At 31.4% G+C, this 24,086-nt stretch overlaps 1 protein-coding gene across 1 annotated transcript; it reads left to right on the top strand.

The window, feature by feature from the left end:
- Positions 1-5,249: 5,249 nt before the first annotated feature.
- On the top strand, positions 5,250-18,171 carry LOC134698885 (death effector domain-containing protein-like). Its single transcript, XM_063560563.1, has 4 exons — positions 5,250-5,578; positions 12,586-12,801; positions 13,870-14,121; positions 14,651-18,171. Exons 1-4 carry the CDS (start codon positions 5,275-5,277, stop codon positions 14,758-14,760), a joined length of 882 nt encoding a protein of 293 aa, XP_063416633.1. The 5' UTR covers positions 5,250-5,274; the 3' UTR covers positions 14,761-18,171.
- The last annotated feature ends 5,915 nt before the right edge of the window (positions 18,172-24,086 follow it).

Consider the following 24,086-nt stretch of genomic DNA (forward strand, 5'->3'; position numbering starts at 1 on the left):
ACACTGAATGCTGAGTTGATTATCACATAGAGGACTAACAGTCCAGCTTCAGCGGTATGCATCCAGCGCTAACAAATAAAAAATCAAGTCTGTAGCGCTTTTTTGTATTAACCATCACCAGGAAAGCTCAAACAACCCAAAATTGAAAGCCAATGATTATAAGTACTACTTAATTGAAACACGAAGAGCTACATATATGACCAAATTAGTCCATTTTTGTTTATACATTTGCTCTTAAGATAACCCGACTTATCAAAGGAATGTCATTCCTCTTCTGTAATCGTTTGTTCACTATTTATAAACTTTTGTAGATTACATAATCGTTATCCCTATCATTGTGTGTGAATCATATCACTGTCGCATTTATAGATAGGACATTAGGAGGAACCAAAGTACAAAAAAGTCATTATATTGAACCATTTGACTCTGTCCTTAAATAGTTTTTTTTTCTACAAAACCAGTTTTTCTTTTTTTGCGTTTGAATTTTAAAATTATCATTATCATTTTGATGATATGAATATCTTAAGTAGCATACTGTTTAACCTCAATAACATTTGAGCGTGAAACTAATTTTGAAGTATAATAATTTCAGCTAGAGACCCTCAGTGAAGAAACTACATAATGCAGTTAAAAAAATGTTTGTCTCTGTCAATCTAATATATAAGACGAATTTAGAGTAATACTAGTCTATATCTATTAAAGCTATAAGAAGTTAAACTGAGAAACACTAATAAATACATGACATGCCATCCGAAATAATAGTTGACTTTATGTACTTATATGAAGAGTCAATCGGAAGATAATACAATCGTAATAAATATTTAGATATTACATAATATTTACTCTTGGTGAAAATTTGACAATGCCTGATAGAAAATCCGACCTTTTATCACACAGGGGTTATGTAAAATCTATGCGATGTAATAAACATTCTATATTTACAGGTTTTCAGTGTCCGTCTTTTGGGTCTCATGATTTGTATGCTTTTGGTTTGAAAAAAAATACGAATTTAATATAATGATTAATAAAACTACGAGACGAATTTTCTAAATAGAATGAGGTCTACTGGATCAGAACAAGTTCAAATTTTGTTTCGGTCTGATGACTTTTTGCAGAGTAATGGTCCTTGGAAACTTTTTTTCGTCATCTTGACTTGATAATTGTTATTTAGTTTACACCATGACAAGTTATATATTTAATTAAAATTGTGTTCCAGTGCAATTCATATTAACCAGCAGGGGACTATGTGTTGCCATGCAATAATCTGAGAATGCTTGTTATCATTCTTTTTTTTCGTCAGTAAAATTGATATTTTTAGTAATTAGAAATGTTTCGGAATCGTAAATTATAATTTAAATTTCGTCAATAAAATTAGGATGATTGGTTAGACTCATTGACAATAAGATTTCACAGGATTGCCAATAAGCAACCTTTGGTTCGAAAGTAAGCAAGAAAACAAAATTGCTGTATTTATTACAATGTAATATATGATTTCCATTTGCCCAATGCGTAGATGCAGTAATAATTGCTATATATATGCCCGTGAACCGTTACCGATAGTTATAAAACAAAAAATAAAAACAAAGTTGAAAAAAAAATTAAAAAAATCAAGGCCAAACAAATTTTGATGCGATGCAACCTTAGCTAAAATGTATTTCCATCCGTGTGCTACTTAAATGATAATTATTATCTAGAAATGATAACAAGTTTGATAATATTGACTGAAGGTGTGACAAAGACTTTAACAAGAGGTTATCCATTGATTAGTTAAACAATGTTACAGCAATAATCTGACCTATTATCAAATTTATCGGTTATCAACATAATATTGTAGATATGTCAATCATAAGGAATGATATGGAAAGAAACTGATATATGTACACTCCAAATCACGTAATTTATCCCTTGATATAGGGAAGATTTAGCATGTTTCAAGATAAAAAAAGTTCAAATCGCTAATGTATTGATAACCGTTTTTATTTAAGAAATATTTATTAGAGATAAACTGGGGGGAAATCTATTGTTGGCTACAATGTCATATTATCGAGTTTAGTAAAGCAGAAGAAACATGTTTATGTTTAAACAATAATAATTAAATACTTCTAACTTCTTGATTAAACCTGTTCGTCCTATTATTCTATTGTTAGATGTAAAAGTATTGCAGTGAAACCTGAGACTGATGAACAGTCAGTGGTATTTTCAGTCGTTTATTTAGTTTTGTCTCGAGTTATATATATGCTGAACTTTTTACAGCAACACTTATCGTGTGCGCTGGTAAATCGTTACCATGCTCTTGTTATTACCTCGAACTGGTACTGCTGCTAGTGGATTATCAGTTCCGGCAATATGTACCTTGCTCCCAGAAGCCAGTACCTTAAAAAAAAATGACATACAGCAACCACTGACAGTTGACATCAGTAATGCAGGTGCTTTGCAATATAAACGGTATGGTAGGTATGTTAAAAGTGTATGCGACCTGTTAAGCTTTCAAATTATAATATGTATGGACCACAGGGTTAATGATAGTTTATACCTCATCCTCTCTTTTTGAGTTTTGATTATTTCCTTACATTACAGACTGATATGACTTCATTTTTATCATTTGGTCATTTACCAGTATTATGTTTCATGTAACAAGTGAATCAACAGAATATATCGAGAAATCGTATAAAAGCTATCATCTATAGTTGAAACAAAAGATAGATGAAGTGCTTTTGTTTGATTTCCTATCATGGTGACGGTTGTGATAAAAGAGAGATAACTCAAACTTTTTTACGCGACGAACTTTATGCAAGAGCTTTTTAAAAATATACATGATATATGTACTAAGCTTAAAGGTTTTGAGATTCAAAGAATTGATGAATACATCAGATTTATTTACACTTTCTGGAATATGCAAATTTAGCAAAAGTGTCAGTATTCATTATATACTCTTATTGCACGTTTGTTTTCCATGCATGTTTGTATACAAATAGCATGCAGATGTCAGTTTTTAGTTCCTTCTTGTTCTGTTCTTGCTCTCTATTTGTAAATTTGAATAGTTCCGCCAACAAGATGTTTCATAAAGTAAGAGAACTTATATTAAGTGGAAGTTACTAGTCTAGTCCATGACACTGTGTAGACTCGTACGAAAATTTATACTGCAACTAGCTGTACTTATCGTTATTTTACGAAATTATCCTTTGATCTAACTAATTATTAATTTCCTTTCTCAGCACAGTAGAGTGATATGAAAAATTATCGCTAGAAAACTAAGGGTGCACATGCCGACCGGCTCAAGTTAACAACATATAATCTCTTTGATATGACCAACGATAATCTCTAATTGCCGTTGATAATCTCAATGCAAAAAAACCAAGCCCCCCTCCTACGGCCTATTTAAAGAGAAATGTAGATAGGTAGAGAAAAGTAACGAACATTGGTGGATATCAAAGATTAAAAGAAAGCTCTCTTTAACGAACAACGAATAAAAAGATAGAAAAAATATTTAAAACGAACAATTTAGAGTTGAATAATATAACATAGGAGATAAACCGAGTCGTTAAAACATTAAATTGTGAAAGAAGTTTCACAGTTTTTAGACAGTCGGATTATAACCAGCCCCCAATATCCACTTGCGTTTGTAGTGTTATTTTCTTTTACGAACATCGTATTCAGGATACAACTTATAATATTAAAAAGTTTCCGTTATATTTTGCGACTTATAAATTGGCACCAAAGAAGCTGCTTCGTTTGGATCATAGACATGTAGCACAAATGAAATACAAACCTGTGGCGCAGCTAATGAAATACACCAATTTCAAAACATGGCGAAAATGAAATTCTACATATTTCAAAACATGGCGAAAATAAAATACTACATATTTATACTACATATTTCAAAACATGGCGAAAATGAAATACTACTTTTTTTTTGTATAGCGCAAATGCATTGCGCCCGTCATACGATGCCTTTTTACTAGGTCACTTGTAGCTGTATTTACCGGGGGGGGGGGGGGGGATAATATTTTTTCAAATATCAACTCCGTTTTCAAGATTTATTCAAGTTGAAAAAAAAATTGGTTTTATTTTTACATTCATGTTAAACTTGCAACAACAACAACATCAACAACAAATATTTTATTAAAGTCGCATGATATGGTGCATGTATAACTAATTCGACAATCATATACTATACGCTGTACTTGCTTTTTGAATAAACTTGCAGTATAACACAACATTTGATATAAAACACAATACGATAATAACAGACCAGTTTATAAAAGAGTTATGAGAGACTGTAAAACAATACTCATCTCTAAATACATTATAAATTTGGATGTGAAATAACAAACTCATGAAACATAAATAAAACTTTTCCTCATTACACAAATTATCAACACTACTTTCTACATTACTGACATTATGGTGCACTGTTGAAAAAAGATAGTTTGTAAATTTGCATATTCTGAGCATTCTAACAACACATGTTTTTCATCCTAAATCATATATAACTGATCTTTTTTCTACAATTAAAACAAAACCTTTCATTTACATCTATATCTTCATATCTACCATTTTCATTTCTAATTGAACTGACACCTGCTCTTAATTAAGCATATGCCATTCTGTATTTAAGGGAGGAAATCCCTCCCTTCAACATTTTTTAATCCAATTTCTCGAAAATTTCATTCGCCCAGTATTGACCATTTGGGTCGGTATATACCGGTAAATCTCGCGGTAAATACTACAGTAACATGTATATGTGCGGTCAATCACCTTGTCGTACGATAACTTTTATTTGCTACAACTTGTTACATGTACGTCATTTTGTCTTCTTATTTTTATATGAGGGTCTTGGAGGAAGTTTACAGAATAGAGATAAAAATGGGTGGAAAGTGAAAAATAAAGGACAAAAAAATCATAAAGAAAAGAGAAAATAGGCAAAAGAAATAAAGACGGAATAGCAAGGAACATATATATATTGACATACTGTTCCCAGGAATAGCATAGTCTTTATGATAATGGGCAAAATTATAACAGAATAGAGTTGATAAAAAAATCAGGAAAAATAAATGAAAGACCCTAATCCATACCCTCATATATTAGTTTGCTTTATTAAATAACTTTTTAAAAAATCTTAAAGTAATTAAAATTCACGGAATTTCGCAGAATTCCGTCATTGGTTTTGGTACTTTAAAACAAAGTTTTTAAAACGTTTGTAGTCTCAGTATGTTATGATAGCAATGACAGCTGCCGTTTGACACCGAGTTGGTAAAAAAACAAGAATCAAAAATGGCGATGGATAAACCAAGTACCTCCACTGAAAATGACTTTGATTCACTAACACTGCATGATATGTTTAGAACAATTGGTGATCAAATGACACCTCGAGATGTCAAAGTCTTGAAATTTATATACAGTGGAATAATGGCTGATGATATTTTGCGAAAAGTGTACGATGGTTTCTCGTTTCTTTTAGCGTTAGAGAAAATGGATAGAATCGATGAAACGAACTTCAAACATATTTTAGATCTCTTAAGAATTATTACACGACATGACTTAACACCTTATGTCACACTTAAACGTAGGAAAACTGGTATGTGATTGATATTGTAAAATATTGTCATTATCAACTCTGTGTATGTGCAACATTTCTTGCTAGTCCAAATAATTATGACGTCTTGAAAGGCTATTATAATTTTTAAAGGCAGTGCTTTAAGGCCTGACTTTTAAGTCATGAGGTTCATCTTTTCATACGCAATCTATGCAGGGGGTCTTTTGGCCAGAAATAGATCCGGAAATGTTCAAATTTCTCCTCTTCTTTTTATGGTATAATATGGTTTTTGTTTCTTTCATTTACATTGGGGACTAAAGAAACGATCAGTGTGTATTGTTCGTTTTATAGAACTTGTAATTAGTGTGTATTTTGCATTATAAGCAGTCAACCTGACTACAAACTATCATTATGTGTATTCCGTGTGGAAAGAGGTCGGGTCAATTTCGAGTGTTATCTGACATCTAAAGATTCTTTAATTACTTCAGACGTTGATATAACAATTAAAAGTCGACTGAACATGATTAATATTGCATCTTCTATAATTCAAAGCGGAATTCGGTTTATGAACGAGAAACCGTAAAGCGTTTTCAATTTCGGTTCTAGTTGTGTATGTTGTCTACGTATTATCCTGGTTCCCGGTACTACGTTCCGGGTATTAGCTACATTTTGTATTTGATAGATGTGATGTGTAACATAACGATCGGGTACCAGCCAATCTACGTGTGTATGTGTACATGATTTCCCACCAAAATGACCGATTTACAGCTATGGAAAATAGTCCATAAACGTTCCGTATAATGATATGCAAATTCATAATTAATCGTAACTTTTTTTATCTTTGTATAATAAATATAATAAAATGGATTCCACAAAATTGAAAATAGCATTATTTTACGAGGATTTCTCATATTTTTCTCACTTCCGGGTGCAGTAATACGTATGTTTTGAAGAAGCTCGAAGAATTTGACAAAGTGAATTGAGAAGGAAACGGATAGATATACGTCCTTGCTATCAGGTAAAACAATTTAAATGTACAGAACAAACACATTTACTTCACACAAATAGTACAGGCTTAAGCTTTGTATTGTCTTACACGACTGTAGTCTAGTGTTTAAACGACGGCGGTGACCTACAAGGTACGGGTCATACTGGGTCAAGTCTAAATATGTAAACATATCCACGTGCTTTTAGGTAGAAAGCATCGTAATGCAATATCTACAATTTTTCCTCCTTTATACATCGTTTAACCAGATATATTTCTTCTTTATACATCGTTTAACCAGATATATTTCTCTTTCAAATACACTTTAACACGGGTTGTATGTACGTATCTTTTCTAGTGTTTTCTTGTCCTTATTAAAGTTCATTTGTTGATGTTTGAATATTTTTTGAACGACTGAACACAGGAGTGAATGAATGCAACAATTATATATACTGAAGACTTGGGCTGTACAATGATAGTGGACGTATATCATACTGATAATTATTCTAGCAGTAATTATGTTAATTTAGGATGTAATGACAGGAATTCATGAGTTATGCCTCAGGCTTTTTGAAAAAATATCAATGACAATGTAAACAGGAACAAAACATTGACACGAATGATGCTCTCTTCTATGTTATAGTTATTTAGGTATGTGTGTTGCACAAGTTTTAAAAAAAAACTTAAGTTATAAAACTTTTTTTCAGGGCACAAACCCACTTTAAAGAGACTTGTCTACTGCCATACCCATCCTATTTTCATGCACCATTTGCAAGCAAGAGACTGAATGGTTTGCAAAATTAAAAATCAGGACGGTGTCCAATTAAAACAAAAGAAATAAACTGGATGAATATTGTAGGAGAAATCTAGAGGAAAGTTTTGATTTGTGAAATTGGTTTTCCTGAAAAGTCATTCATCCTAGCCTGCAGAAAGGAACTATAACTGTCCACCACCAACTGACGAGCTAATGTTGAGCTTCACATATGGAATAACTCAAATACCATCAATGTATATGTTTTCAGCACAGATTTCACAAGTTATGACACAGCTGTGCTTTTTTTATACCTGTTAAAGAGTTGTATACTAAATTTTATTTTTTTATTAATAAATATATACATGTATTGTGTCATTAAAGAACTTGTATTTTGCCAAAAGATGCATACTAGTGAATGAAAGTGGTGCAGTTCATTTTGCTTTGGTATATAGAATTAAATTACAATTGTTCATGTTATTGGAATGCTTATAAAAATAAGGAGATGTGGTACAATGTATTTGATTTTTAGTGAGTTTATCAAGCAAAAGTGAATAAGAAATAGGTATAAGCAGTTATAGGTACTACTGTACAATCTCAAACAATGAGAAAAACTCATACCATAAAGAGAATTTCATATTTACAAGCAAGTTTTGTTTTTGCGTTGAATAATTTTCTTCTATTGTTTTAATTGCAAATATGGGAAGTGGTTAAAATGCTAATGAGACAGCTGTTATGGCCACAGAGCCTTAATTGAAAACTTCTTATTCATTCATACCGGTAGATTTTGCCTGGAGTTAGAAACATATCTGCCAACTTTTCAAAATGCACATGGGGGAGTTACGTGAAAGATGGTCCAGTTTTTTTGTCGAGCCTGCGACTTTTGTCGCAGAAAGCTCGACATACATTTGTAGGGATAGTGATACGGCGGCGGCAATATTAGCTCAGTTCTTAAAAGCTTTATATTTTAGAAGGTGGGAGACCTGGATGCTTCATACTTTGTATATGGTTGCCTCATGTTACGAAGATTCCGTCAGTCACATGTCCAATGTCCTTGACCTCATTTTCATGGTTCAGTGACTACTTGAAAAAAAAGTTAAAATTTTTTGTAATGTTAAATTCTCTCTTATTATACATGTAAGTAATTGGATAACTATATTTGGTATGTGCGTACCTTGCAAGATCCTCTTGCCCGTCAGACAGTTTTCACTTGACCTCGACCTCATTTCATGGATCAGCGAACAAGGTTTAGTTTTGGTGGTCAAGTCCATATCTGAGATACTATAAGCAATAGGTCTAGTATATTCGGTGTATGGAAGCACTGTAAGGTGTACTTGTCCAACTGGCAGGTGTCATCTGACCTTGACCTCATTTTCATGGTTTAGTGGTTATAGTTAAGTTTTGTGTTTTGGTCTGTTTTTCTTATACTGTTTGCAATAGGTCTTCTATATTTTGTGTATGGCATGGTTGTAAGGTGTACAGGTCTACCTGGTAGGTGTCATATGACCTTGACCTCATTTTCATGGTTCAGTGGTTAAAGATAAGTTTTTGAGTTTTGGCCTTTTTTTCTAATACTATATGCAATAGGTCAACTATATTTGGTGTATGGAAATATTTCATAATCTACATGTCAGTCGCACAGGTTTTATTTGACCTTGATCTCATTTTTTACGGTTCATTGCTCAGTGTTAAGCTTTTGTGTTTTGGTCTGTTTTTCTTAAACTATAAGCAATAAGTCAATTTTATTTGTTGTATGGAAGAATTGTAAGCTGTCCATGCCTACCTGGCATGGTTTTTCTGACCTTGACCTCATTTTCATGGTTCAAAGGTCAATGTTTAGTTTTCTTGGTTTATGTTAAGATTATGTGACAGTTGTAATAACGCTTTATTATTAGGACTATCAACATAATATCAATGATTAGTAAAGAAGGCGAGACATTTCAGTGTGTGCACTCTTGTTTTTAAAGTGGGGCGATTTGTCATGGATTCCCTTCAAATATAATCTAATGTGGTTTTTGGCTTCTTCGTGCATTAACAAGCTCATAGCCATTGTTGAATTAATTGTTTTCTTTAAAATAGTCGACAAAATTGCTCTTACAAAATTTCCATTTGGGAGCCTCGAGCTCGATGGGGGAAATACTCTGGAAATACTGACAGTTGACAGGTATGGTCATCAAAAAAGTTGACATGTTACTATGTACATTTACCATTATGTTACTTGATGTCCTTGCTATACACACAGTACAGAGACTAGTCAATCTTTGTGAACTATTTTTTATGGGAGTCATAGAATATGTGTATACAATCAATAATTAAACATAGTCTATTTATATTGAAAAGGAAAAGTTCTTATATGTCTAAAGAAGAGGGACGAAAGACACCAAAGGGACAGTCAAACTCATAAATTTAAAGCAAACTGACAAGGCCATGGCTAAAAAGGCAATTCATGGGAGGCACAGAAAATATACTGTATACAGTAGACTAGATATAGGTGAACTAGGTACAAAAGAACTCTAAATCTTAAATTCTACAAACCACCTCTGTTCTATGGAAGATAATGATATAACTGGACTAGAAATACACACAACCTGTAATTAACTGCCTTTACAGCGCTTTCACGCTTTGATTTTCTTTGACGTCTTACTTCGATGTAAGGGGTCAAAGAAAAAAATTATAATAGCCTTTAAAGACATCATAATTATTCCCCCGATGTAAGGGGTCAAAGAAAAAAATTATAATAGACTTTCAAGACGTCATAATTATTTGGACTACATTTCTTGCAAGATCAAGATCATAATCTGCTTAGATTGTATAGTAAGGCAATTATTTAAAGTTAAAACTGATTCACATTTTGTCATAATAGGCATTTTTCAGCTGTCAGACTATAGGTTATTGGTTTTGCCCATTGTTGAAGGCCAATCAAAGCCATATGGTTGCCATGTTATTCGGCAGTGTTTGCGTGTACCCGCATGCGAGTACGAATAGTCAAATTGCGGTTTTAGGATGCGTGTATCCACATTCGTTTTTTTTATTGAAATGGCATCAGATTGGGAATGAAACGTGAAATATATACGAAAATTATCGATAATATGGGGATTTCGTGTAGAATTATGTGAAGAGTATGAAAAATAATATTTTCAAATTGTATTTATTAAGTAAAAACATTTCTAAATTAAATGCACAATGATGGAAAGTGAAACTGTACAGTCCCTGTAAAAGAAAAACATGATAGAAATTAATACTGGGGGGGGATAGGACCTTTATCGGGACTACAGTGGTGTTTTTAAGCTCAGGATTTCGGGATTGACCCTTTCTTGATCAGGGAATTCTTTTTTTCGGATTTCGGGATGCCAGGATTTACTTTATTTAATTTCGGGACCTCAGGATTTTGTGTTTTTAAGTCTGGGATTTCGGGATCCCCCCTCAATACTATTATAAAATTTAAATGAAAATTTAAAGAATAAAATTTTAATAATTTAAAAATTTACCCATATGATATTTTAAAATAATGTTTTAGTAAAATGTAAAACAGAACTGAAATTTTAAAATATATAAAACTACTAAAATTAAAGCTTGAGTTTATAAAAATTAAAGAAGCAATTAATAATATCAATATATTTAGACACCTTCTAGTGTATGGTCATCTAGTTTCATTTGTCTACTAGGCAAATGCTCAAATAGACATTTATTGATCTCATGAATGTGAGAACTGTGTGTCAGATTCCCTCACAGTCAGGTTTTGTCCATCTTTAGTTACACCAGGTTTAATGTGGAAAGGACATTCCATTTGGAAAGTATTGAAATTAGACATATCCTTAATATCATGACCGATTTACAATACAAAAACTAGAAGTAATCGTCAGAAAAAAAACTTGAATAAAACGCGGCAAATTTGATCGATTAAAAACTACAATTTAAAACAAATACCTTGTATTAGGCCTTTTTCCTGTCGAATTTGTTTGGAATTTTTTTCCCACCATGAATGCAGGAAAAATTTATTCTGTTGTCCTTTAAATCTTCTTTAATTTTTGTGCTCCCGGTGTTCTTTTCTCTGTGGCTGCTATAGACTCCGAAATTTCTTTTATACAATTGTATGAAATTTAACGCCTGATAGTTCTGTACAAATTTTTCTAATTCATGAGAAGTCTGAAATGTCTTCCCCACAGTTATAATAATATCACTCTCTTCTCTTTAAGAATATAACTGAGAAAAAACTGTTCACTTACCTATAGATAAATGTGTATATTTATACAAATTCTGAGTTGTTTTAATCAATTTATTCACTAATTGCAACAAATTCCGTATATATTTCACGTTTCATTCCTGATCCGACGTCATTTTATTATAAAACCAGATGTGGGTATGCACAGCCTAGAACCGCAATTTGACTATTCGTACCCCCATGCGAGTATGCGCAGACACTGCCATCTTATTTTGGCCATTTTACATGCTTTTTAGAGCATAATTATTAAAAAAAATGATATTGTAAAATTGACATGATTGAGAATGGAAATTGGGAATATGATGAAGAGACAACAACCTAACCATAGAGCAGACAACAGGCAACCAATGGGTCTTTAATGCACACAGTTTGTGCAACCTTTTGACGGTTTCAAATAGAATTTGTGTAAATGCCATCAAATAAAAAGTTAAAGGATTCCTGGAAGAATCAAGGCCACATTCAGTTATTTTGTCAGTTCAAGTTTGATAATCAAGAAGTTTATCTTAAACATGTTAAATAACAAAAACTTGCAATGCGTAAAAATCTGCATGGATGGCCATCTTGACCATACATTTTGTAGGTATTTTTTGTGCTCATTTGTATATCTTGTCATCTGATATACAGTTGTACATGTATCATGATTCTTATTGCAGAACATGTTGAATATTTAAATAGATAAAAGAAGATGTGGTATGAGTGCCAATAAGACAACTCACCATCCAAGTCACTATTGTAAAAGTAAACTATTGCACAATGTAGGTCAAAGTAAGGCTTTCAACACAGAGCTATGGCTCACACCAAACAGCAGCTTCCAAGCTACATGTATATAATAAATGGCACCAAAAATGACTAGTGAAAAGTCATTTAAACAGTTAAACTAAAGGTCTACTCTACATGTATATAAAAAATGATGTATTGATATTTTGATAATGCCTATAGATTTTGGGGGAATGAAACCCTACGATGTTAGTTTTCTATTAAAAAAACAAAAAACAAACTATAATCATATACATGTACAATGTACATTATATAAATGGATTTTATACATCCAAAAACTTAATCTATGTATTGTCTTGTTTTTCTGTTGTCAGTTTTCCCTGATCCTGTATCAGATTATTTAGAGAGAACAAATGAAACATGTTGCCAACAAGATCCATCACAACCTCAAGCCAAGAAGAAAAGAAAAAGTTATACATATAAAAAGAAATCACGCAGGCAATCTACCTCTACCAGTACACAAGCTACAACAAATGAGGAACCAACAGAAAGTCAAAAAGCCATAGATGCTAAACAAAAAGTAACATGTGGTAAGTGGTAACTGTAATCTATTCCCCATTCTATCAATTTCAAATAAAGATGTGCTCAGGGAATACAGTGCATGATCAGTGATGATCCTTGTATTTTAAGTACCACTCAACATTTTCAACATAAACCTTGAATTTTTAGATGTACACATGTATAATAATTTTCATTGATTTTAAAAGAATTGATGACAGACAATTCGACATTTATGTACACAAGTGCATGAAATGTAAACATGATAAAAGTTTTTTAGAACTTCATTGCAAAAGATTTTAAAAAAAAAGAGTTAAATAATCATGTAATATCTTGTTGCATATAAAAAAAATATTGTTTAAGTGACAATTTTGGATCTTGAAACAAATAACTGATCAGTGAACTCTCATCACCATTGTACCAGCTAGAACAATGTAGAACAGTAGTGAAAGCAACCATGCTGATGGAAACTTCCTTCGATTCAAAACAAAATTAATATTAAAAAATCTATGGTACAGTTTGTGTACAAAACTGCAAGTCTATGGTTGTAGTTTGAAGATACATGTAGGCTTTTTTTCAAATTAGAGTAAAAGTTTATGATCTAAACATGAAAGAAACAAAACAAAAATATAGTAATACTAAAACATGGAAGATGTCATGTTAATTATCATGGTTAACTGATGGTTAAAGATAGTGTTGTTATATTGAACAATACTATGACAAAGTCAATAAATCTGTCTAAAAATAATGTTGTGTCAGAATTTTATGCATTGCCAGGTACATTTATACACTCCAAATAGGTGGTAATCATTATTCTGTAAATTTCATAAACATTACCAAGATTAGAATATTTTATTTTCCTGAAGGATTTGAACTGTAATTAAGTCAATACAATGCCAAACACATGATTTTCATTGAAGAAAATATAATGTAGATTGTAGATGCTCATTATTCAATGTTAGATAAAATACAAATGGAAGAACAAAAAGTGTACAAAGATAGTTTTCAACATCTCAAAAGTCACTGTAAGGCTTTCAACTTTGATCTTGCATTTATGAACAACCTATAATTGATTTTGTATTTGATTCATTTTTTTGCAGATATCAAATTACGAGTTAGGGCTGAATACGAGACACATGACTCAGCCCTTGTTAATGTGACATCTAACAAACCAACAGAATTAGAGAGACAATTAGAACGATTCACACAAGCAGATACAATTCTCAAGTCTAGAGATATTGGCTCTATAGTGTGTGATATAAGTTTTTCTGAACTTACTTACTTAGATGCTTTCTGGAGGGATTATATTGATGGTTCACTGTTAGAGGCTCTAAAAGGGGTATTTATAACAGGTGAGTACACAAATATGACTTCAAAGGGGGGGGGGGGGGGGGGTCGTTGGACTCACAAACTCGACTTTAGCAGTCACAATTCGAACAGAAAATTGACTTTAACAGTTGCTTTTTGTTTTCAAGGGGGTGGGGGGGGGGGGGGGGGCGTCCAACCCCCCTGGCTACGGGTATGTATTGCCATCTCATTTCAATGGAGATAAGTTTGATCTGAATCTTCAGTAAATGTTCATTGCACACTATACATTGAAGTGTTGTCATTGGGATTTCAACATTTTTATCATACTACTACAATAGTCAAAATTGCAAACAGGCTTAATATGTCTGTGTGTCAGCAGTTTATTTTGAAAAGGACTCCAATAAAGAGTGTGTGTAACCAGAAGAAGTTATACAGGAAGCTTTTACAGTCAGTTACCTTTTTATTTATATAGTTAGACAAGCTGTTAGTAACTTTATCATATATATTTACAGATACATCAAGACACATGTGTTTAAATTGTTAATATCTTTAATTTATTGTTTCGATTTATAGATACTTTGAAACAGGTGGTCGGACAGGAAGCTATCAAGTTGTTAGTTAGTGTTGATGAAGATGATTATGAAGCTGGAAGACTCAAATTGTTAAAGAAACTCAACTTTTGAATATAATGAATAATCACACAACAGTGCTGAAAATTAAATACTGTGGATTCATTATTATTCGTTGGATTCCAATTTTTCGTGGATTTCGAGGGAACAGTAAAACCACGAAATTAAATGTTCAACGAATGACAAATTTTCTCATAGCTTGTATGCAGACTTCAGCAAAACCACGAAATCAAATATCCACGAACATGCAAGTTTTCCTCAATCCACGAAAATTGGTACCCACGAAAATAAATGAATCCACAGTACTGTCAATTTATTTATTTTTGTGGGTACCACTTTCTGTTGATTTAGGGAAAAAATGTGTATGTTTTATTTCAATGATTTGCAAAAGTCTGCATATAACTAAGCTGGTAAAAATTAAAATAGATATTTTTCATCGAAAATTTATGATATGGTTTACCTTTGCAAAACTAATAACACAATAATTGAATATGATAATAACTGTAAATTCACAAACTATTGTGAATAAATGCAACAAGATATGTTTCTCAAAATAAGAAATTTGAAATTTCTATACCATTATATGTATGCAGCATTTTCCTGAAATCATAAAAAAATAATCTTGTATTTGCTTCCATTGTCAACAATTGCTATTATAAAATCACTTAGTAATTTCTGAATTAACAGTACATAACTATGTTGCAGATGAAATGTTTTGTGCACCTGATTTTCCCAAATTCTGGCCTCAAATGAATGTTATTAATTTAGATATAGGTAGGTTGTGTGCACTAAAATTGTCATCATATGCAAAGAATAAAGGTTAATTAAAATTAATACACTGCCATCAAGTCTTTATTTGAGATAAACAATGGTAAAATGTTTATGAGTTTACCTTAAGTTGAAAACCTTGAAGCAGGCAACTTCAAGATAAACATAGTTATGTATTCAGGGGTTGGTTGTAAAACAAAATAAGCATGGTATAAAACTTTAAGAACTTAGATGTTTTGCTGTAGCAGCCCAATTTTGTATTATAAATATCCAACAGTTAAATACTTATGCCAAATTTGAGCAGCCCATATCATATAATTTTGGGGGTCTTGATCAACATTTTGTGTACTATTTAAATAAAATATGTATTTGAATATCTTTTCCTAAAAAAATCAATCCTTTTCAATTGGTTGAATATATAGTTAGGTACATTTTACTACCCCTAGAAACAAAGATAAAATTGAGAATGTGTAAAAGAGCCAACAACCCAATGAATACATTTATGATAGATTTTTTGTATGTTTTTCAGTTGTAATTTTCATCTTCAATTGATTTAATTGTCATAAACTTCTGTAGATATAGATTAAGATTAAGTTATTGCATTTAAAAGTAAAGTATTACTATGTATAGCAAATGTACACATTATAGGCTGTTTTCTGAAAGTAACTGATTCAAATTTGACTAAACAAACTTGCTTATAGTGTAATCAAAATTCATCAAATAGAAGTCTTTATGATACTTTATTTTGAAGTCTAAGGGTAAAACATTATTTGTTAATAGTTGTTAATCAATTATGATAGTATTTTATCTGTATCATATGCTTGTGGATATAATTAAGTTAGAAATCTGTGATTTCAAATGATTTTTTTCAAATATTTTCAAAGGGAGCTAACTCCTGTTCACTTCAATGTTAATTATGCTTTGTTTATCTAAATCGTTTTAACAAGATCACCTGTATTAACCTTTAAAAACTTGAGAAGAAACCTTTGATAAACTGTTTTGAAAGAAAAAATCATGTGTAAATAAATAATTCAATGTTATAATTTTACAAATAAAAACAATGCTTTTGAAGGAAATCTGTATTTTTATTGCGCCCTACTGAATTAATTTTTTTTTTATTAATAAATGTTATAAAAGCAAAGGATATGTAAGTTATATGATGTTGTAATGAGTTTAGAATTGAATGTGAAATTTGTATTGTTTTTCACCTTGACATTAATTACCTGAATGAAATAACATTAAATGTAGTGAGGGAAGGGAAATAATCCAATTTCTGAAGGTATCCACTTTAGATGATTAAAACTTCTATTTTCAAGAATGATTTAAAGCAAAAATAATCATATTTCAAAAATTTTCTTTTTCTCATGCAGACTTTTGCAAATCATTTTACACACTTGGACATTTATTTTCAAACTTGGCTTCTTTTTTTAAAAGTTTATGCACACAGAAAACTTAATATATTTTATTTTGTTGGAAATTCTTTACATGGAGTATAGATTAATAAGAAATAAAAAGTTTTACGTAGTGTATTTTTTTGCTTTCATTAGATAATATGTTTTAAATAGCAACCCCATAAGTTAATGTTGAGAATATTGTTAAGTCAACCATTTTTAAAAGAATTATAGAAGTAAAACATACTAAAAATTGTTCAGTGAATGAAATAATATTGTTTTTCTTTGAATAATTGTGTGTCAACTTTTAATTATCATTTATAGAAAAAACACTAAATAACTATCCAACAAGTAAATACTGTCATTAATCATTAATACATGGTAAGGAATTTACTGAAATATGTTTTTTGTATTATTTTGATAAATTTCACATTTTGAATATTCAAATGTTAGTATGTGGTTTTTCTTCTTCACAACTTTTACGTCATACTTCTTTTTTTATAAGGGTTAAGTTAGAAAAGATGTAATAATGCAAAACCTATACTATATTTGTCAAAAGAGTCACTAAAACATCCATATTTCTTCCCTTAGATGAACATTTTTACAGATTAATAACATTTCTTTCTTAAAATTTACATAATTCACTAGATATCTAGATTAATTGAGTTCTGCTACTTTACAATCCAAGATGTCAGAGGACACTATTGTTAAAGTCTACTGTAAATTCAGAATTTATTGCGTGCATTTATTATTGTGATGATATTTTACACTAAAATGCAATTTTAATTTATGCAATATTAAGAAAAATCCTGTTTAATTCAAATACAAAATTTCGAAATGCAAGTTTAAATTATAGCGATTATAACTCTGTCACATTTTCGCAATAATGAAAATATTGCAATCATTTCTGAATTTACTGTACCTACCTTATAAAGAAGCAATTTGAATGCAGTTATTTGATATTTTGCATGCCTGCTTGTATTAACCTGTCTCTGTTGTAGGCTTTAACATTAAATTTCTGCCCCTGGAGTTTAATTCTAATTAATTCAAAAATAGTGTTTATATTTATATATTTAAAATAGAAGATAAACATTATTCAAATAACTTTTGGTATATGTCGGTCTAAAGATATGGAAATACTGTAGCATAAATCTTTAGATAAATAGATATATAATTTTCTTTATGACACTCATGTTAACAGAGGAATGCAATATGACATGTTTTTCTGCATTTATTGTTAAATTAAGTAGGTAAAGTTTTTTGAGAGAGAGAAAAATGAGAAATAAATTATGTATGTAAAAAACAATTCAGTGTTTTATTTAGTTGCCTTCATCATAAAGTTGAAATTATCAAATTACCTAAGCCGTTGTGCTTTTACTTCATTTACATACTCTGTTTGTCTGACTGGCAAGAAGAAAAATTTCCATTATATAATTGGAGGATATATGGATTTTTAGTCTCCTATCATCAAAGTCGAAGGGGACTTTAGGTTTGCTGTCTGTCTGCGAGTCTTTCAGCCCGTCTGTCCAGCAAATCAGTTTTCCTAGAATCCAGACTTTTCTTCTTCATGCTAGAAGATTTGATATTTGGTTTATTGTTACATCATGCCAACTTACAGGTCAAGCTCTATGGTCACCATTTTAGCTTTCCTCTTTGTTCAATTAAACCCCTTTCCTTAGAATTACATTTTTGATGAAATGCTTATTAATTAATTAGTAGATTTCTGTTTAACAGGAAATAACTCATTATTTGGTTTTTTTTTTCTTTTCTTTATTCATTTTTATGTAGTTTACACCATTATAGCTATAGATCAAGTAAGAATTTCGTTCCAATACAATGAATTTTTAACCAGAATGCTTGTTCAATGTCACATCCCTATCAACATGAGACACCAACATAATTAATATCATCATGGATGGCTGAGACAGGTCAATTGCAATTGATTGTATTAAACATACAATTTCAAGTATAAACTGCCAAGTATTTAATAGATAATAGGATAATAGGGTAAACATAAATGATACAGCAACCAACAGATATAAAGCAGGCATCTAGAGGTCAAAAGTTGACCTATTATAACTGGCAGATGAACAGGTGGCAAGTTTAAACTAATGTTTGACCAGTCTTAACAACCCAACACATGGATGTGACTTTGGCATGCTGATTATGCTGGCAGCAGTGTCAACAATATGCTTACGTTTGTGATCAGATCAGTTGAAGGGAGAGAACTAATGTGAGGCCTAATTGCCAATGATATTTGGTATATAGCTTTTTAAAATAGAATTGCCATTGGCACATCTTGAACCCAATAAGAAAGTAACTCAATCACAATGTGAAAAGATTACCAAGAGACATTTAGAGCACAATATACAAATTTTAACAATAAAATGTGTTTAAACAATAGTTACACACTTAAACCTCCCAAATTTGTGAATTATTATTAATATACAATTAAAATCAGAAAGAGAAAACAATAATTAATATGCGATGTACTTAAGACTACAGACACAGTTCCTGATTTAAGACAGGCAATCTCACTGCACTTAATGGGTATAGATGAAATGTAATATGACACTGATATATCAGTGCATGACTGTGTAAATCTTAGACTATGCAGCAAGACACTATGATAATATGCAATACTTATAGTAACTAGATTTGGCAGAACAACATGAATGGTCCGGCAGTCATAAAAAGCTTGAAACGGTACCACTTTGTATAGTTCTTTCAGTCCAAAGCCAGTAATTTCAGCAAAAAATAAGCGGAGTAGAACCAAACATTTACTCCATCTGTGATTCATCATAGAAGAGTCCAATAAACTGTTGTCTGGTAGTCTTCCCCTAGCTCTGAAGCTGTAAACTTGTGAACAAATTTGTATATATATATTGTTAACGTTCTTGTGCTTAAAGGAGCCACAATGTCAATTATAGTACAACAAACTTTAATATAAACCGTACCAAAATTTACGAAGTTGAACACAAACACTAAACAACAGGCTGCGGACTAGTTTGACTTTTAAAAAAATACAGCAGCAACTTCTTATGTAAGGACAAGGTACAATTTAAGACATGACAAATATCTTTCTAAAATCTTTGCACTTTACATGCATGGTGACACTTATCGGCAAATGTTCGTTCTTAACCAGAATCAGAGACATATATATATTGGGGTCCTACTAAAATGCGCCCTGGTGAAGAAAAAGCGCCCGTGGAAAAGAAAAAGCTCTTGGAGAAGAAAATTTAGCGCCCGCGGAAAATATATAGATATTTTATTGGCATGAGACAACTTTGTTATGAACATTTTTTTTTATTTTAGACAAGAAATCTACAAATTCAGATAATAGACACTTGTAATAAAGCACAAAAACAAGTATGAAAAATGAATAAGACATCTCAAATTTCACAGATAAATATTAATTTAATCAAAAATGTAAAGCAATTGTTTTTGAAACAATTGTTAGACAGTCTTTCCCCTCTGATGATTGGATAATTGATTTTTTTAATTGATTGATTTGGAAAGGGAAAAAAGGGGGGGTTGTTTGTTTGTTTGTGTATGGGGTCTATATTATTGTTACCGGAGAAGTTTTTTACGATTTTTACGGCATTGCCATTTCTTTTCTCTAGGAAAAGTTTTGAGAGATATCTGCAAGTTTTTTTATAAATTTTTAGTACATGTATGCCCTGCTGACTGCAAATTTTGAGGTCGATTGTACTTGTAGTTTCAGAGTACATGTGGATTTTTTTTCAGAAATGACGCAAGAACAATATTAAATTTCAATTTTTTATGAAGCATGATTGATTGATTGATTGATTGATTAGTTGGTTAGTTGGTTGGTTGGTTAAACACGTTGGATAGGGCCAATTGAAACAGCGAAAAAGAATCAAAGAAGATCTTGGACCCTATATTAAACACACGAGACGGAAACATGATTGATTAATCATGATTGATTGAATGGTTGGTTGGTTGGTTGGTTAAACACGTTGGATAGGGTCAATTGAAACAGCGAAAAAGAAACAAAGGAGATCTTGAACCCTATATTAAACACATGAGACGGAAACATGATTGATTGATTGATTAATCATGATCATGATTGGTTGTGTCCTGTTAAATTGTTATACGATGATGACTGATGTTCCCATATTTTGACTATTTTATTGATTGTGACTGTTTATTTAACGCATCATGTAAATGTAACGGAATTTGATGAGACAGTTATTAAAGTGAGAGGGTTAGCGCTATAGAACCAGGTTTAATCCACCATTTTCTACATTTGAAAATGCCTGTACCAAGTCAGGAATATGACAGTTCTTGTCCATTTGTTTTTGATGCGTTTTGTTTTTTGATTTTGCCATGTGATTATGGACTTTCCAAATTGATTTTCCTCTGAGTTCAGTATTTTTGTGATTTTACTTTTGATTAATCATGATCATGATTGGTTGATTGATCATGATCATGATTGGTTGATTGATCTTGGTTGGTTGGCAAACACACATAAAATTCTTCAAGTCGTGCCCCAAATCACATATGTACATGACCTTGACCTTTGACCTTGTGACCTTTGTCAAGGTCATTGCTTCGCAATGTCATTACAAAGACCCTATGGGTCAAGGACCTTTTGTTTAAGAGTTTTGCCTAATAATGGCTTTTTATAAACCATCAATGGGGGTAATGTCCCTTACATAATGGTAAAACCAATACAGTCATAATGTAACAAAGTTGCCCCTTGAAGTACTCAACATTTTTCATTGCTTAAATTTTCTGAATCTATAACCATTCAAGAATTAAAGGGAAATCAAAGACATATGAAAATCTAAAATTTGACCTTTGACCTTGACCTAATTTTCTAAGTTAGGACCCAGGGGACTCAAATAAAAACATTCCAGGGTTATACGGTTAACGGCTTATGAGTTAAAAAAACATACCGACAAATTTATTCCGTAAAGGTACATAACTCCTATAAAATTTCATCGAATCGCTTTGATCCAAACTAGCCAAAAATTCCTGAGGATGTAACGAACAATTTGTAAAAAGAATTTATCGCAAGAAAAAAATTTGGCGGAAGAAAAAAAAAAAAATAATAATAATCAGAACAAAAACAATAAGTCTTTCCACAGAAAAGTGGAAAGACTTGTGCCAGTCTGCTTAAGAATCAGGCAGTGGTGAAAACATGACCAAAAAACCCCACCCATTTTGACATTGATTTCAGTTCATAATATGTAGTTATGCACAAAAATAACATTTATTTCCATTTTCTGTTCTGGTATTTGGTTGAAATGCACTAGAAATTAACAAATAAGGGGAGATAACTCCCTAATTTTTCTGTAATTTGCTATCATTCTAACCAATTTTCTAACGAAGTTATTTGATATTACCAGACACACACAAACAAAAGACTCATACTTTTTAACTCAGGATGATGGTTAGAATTGAATAGCATGATAAGCTCGGTTGGTTTTTTCTAACCATGTTTTAATTTTTACCTAAATTGCCTGATTCTTACAAAGACTGGCACTTTAAAATTAAAAAAGGTACACATAATAAATCAGCAAAAAAAGCAGTACTATACATGTACCGCAGTTAAAACAAGGGGGTAAAAAGCAGGTGTTTGGTTTAAATTTAAGTCTAAGCATTAAAACCCTGATAACCATAGCCATTGAAACAGTTTTAGTTTTATAAAAAGATATAATAAATCTATCTCAGCATCTGTATAAAAAAGTGTTCACATGAATGCAGTTGCGAAAATATTAGACCTCATGCAGGCACCAATAATTTTTAAATAACAAAACATACATTTTGATCGAGGACATTGTTTTCATGATTTTTCTTTATACTTTTCTTTATAATTATTTACTTATATGTATACAGTTTTGAAATCTAAAATGTAAAAGTGCAACAACACTTTAGATGTAGCATCGTACATATCCCAATTTATATTAAGGACAGAACAAGCAACGATTAGTTATTCTTTAAGGAAAAAAATTTCGTTATAAAATATTATTATTTTCTTCTCCCTGGGCGCTAATTTTCCTTCTCCAGGCGCTTTTTCTTTTCCCCGGGCGCTTTTTCTCCTCCCGGGCGCTCCCGTGCGCTTTTTAGTAGGACCGATATATTGTGTATATATATGTCTCTGCCAGAATCTTCTTATTTCTTGGAAATCTGTTCCTGGCGTTTTAACTTTAACTGCAATCTTCTTCAATGCTCTTATACTACGATACAAAATGTAGCAAGTTTCACGTATCATTTACAATGGGTGATTTTCTCACTGCTGTGAATGTATCTGGAGAAAGACGCAATAGTATTAATGCCTTTCAAACATTTTATATAGCAACAATGCAGACATATATGATCCAATCGTACGACGTGTGTTGCTGTATGTGTAATCAAACAAAGAAACGAAGATTAAAAAATTTAAAAATTTGTAAGGGTTCCGCGGAACCCAGTGTCTCGCCTACTTTTGCTGTAAATCGCAGGCTCAACAAAAATGAGGAAAAAAAATCAATAAAATATTTCTCTTGATACTATCTTATGATTATAAGAAGCTTCTGTCCAAGTTTGGTAAAAATCTAAGATAGTTACAGTTCTTATATAAAAGTATGCAACGCAAACCATTGCTCAACTTGCTTGCTATGTTTGTCTGGATGTTTGTAAACAACAGGTAGGAAGTTTGTTTACTACTTACTGGAATTTTATTGGGCAATAAACATTAACTTCAATTCATGTCCAATCAAATCCCAGTATATATTGAAACTCCGCCTTCCTATTGTTTGCAAACATAGCAAGCAAGTTGATCAAAGTTTTGTTTTGCATGCTTTTATAGAAGAGCTGTAATGAATCTAATAAATGTTTTGAAACCTTTAACTGCAGACTGTATGTAATGTTAACTGGAAGAAAATCTAAGTTCATTTGAAAGTAAAATACAGAAAAAATGGAGTTATCTTTTTACAAAACTTACTTCTGGATACTATCTTATGATCATAGATAAGCTTCTGTCCAAGTTTGGTACAAACCCATGATAGTTTAAGAAAGTTATCAAAATTTTAAAAACTTTAACCATAGAGTGAATGTAATGTTTCCCCGCAGAAAAACTAAGTCCATTTAAAAGTAAAATATGGAAAAAATGGATTTATTTTTTTACAAAATTTACTTCTAGATACTATCTTATGATCATAAACAAGCTTCTGTCCAAGTTTGGTACAAACCTAGGATAGTTTAAGATAGTTA

This window comes from Mytilus trossulus, unplaced genomic scaffold (genome assembly GCF_036588685.1).
Source record: "Mytilus trossulus isolate FHL-02 unplaced genomic scaffold, PNRI_Mtr1.1.1.hap1 h1tg000024l__unscaffolded, whole genome shotgun sequence".
In the NCBI taxonomy this organism is placed as follows: domain Eukaryota; kingdom Metazoa; phylum Mollusca; class Bivalvia; order Mytilida; family Mytilidae; genus Mytilus; species Mytilus trossulus.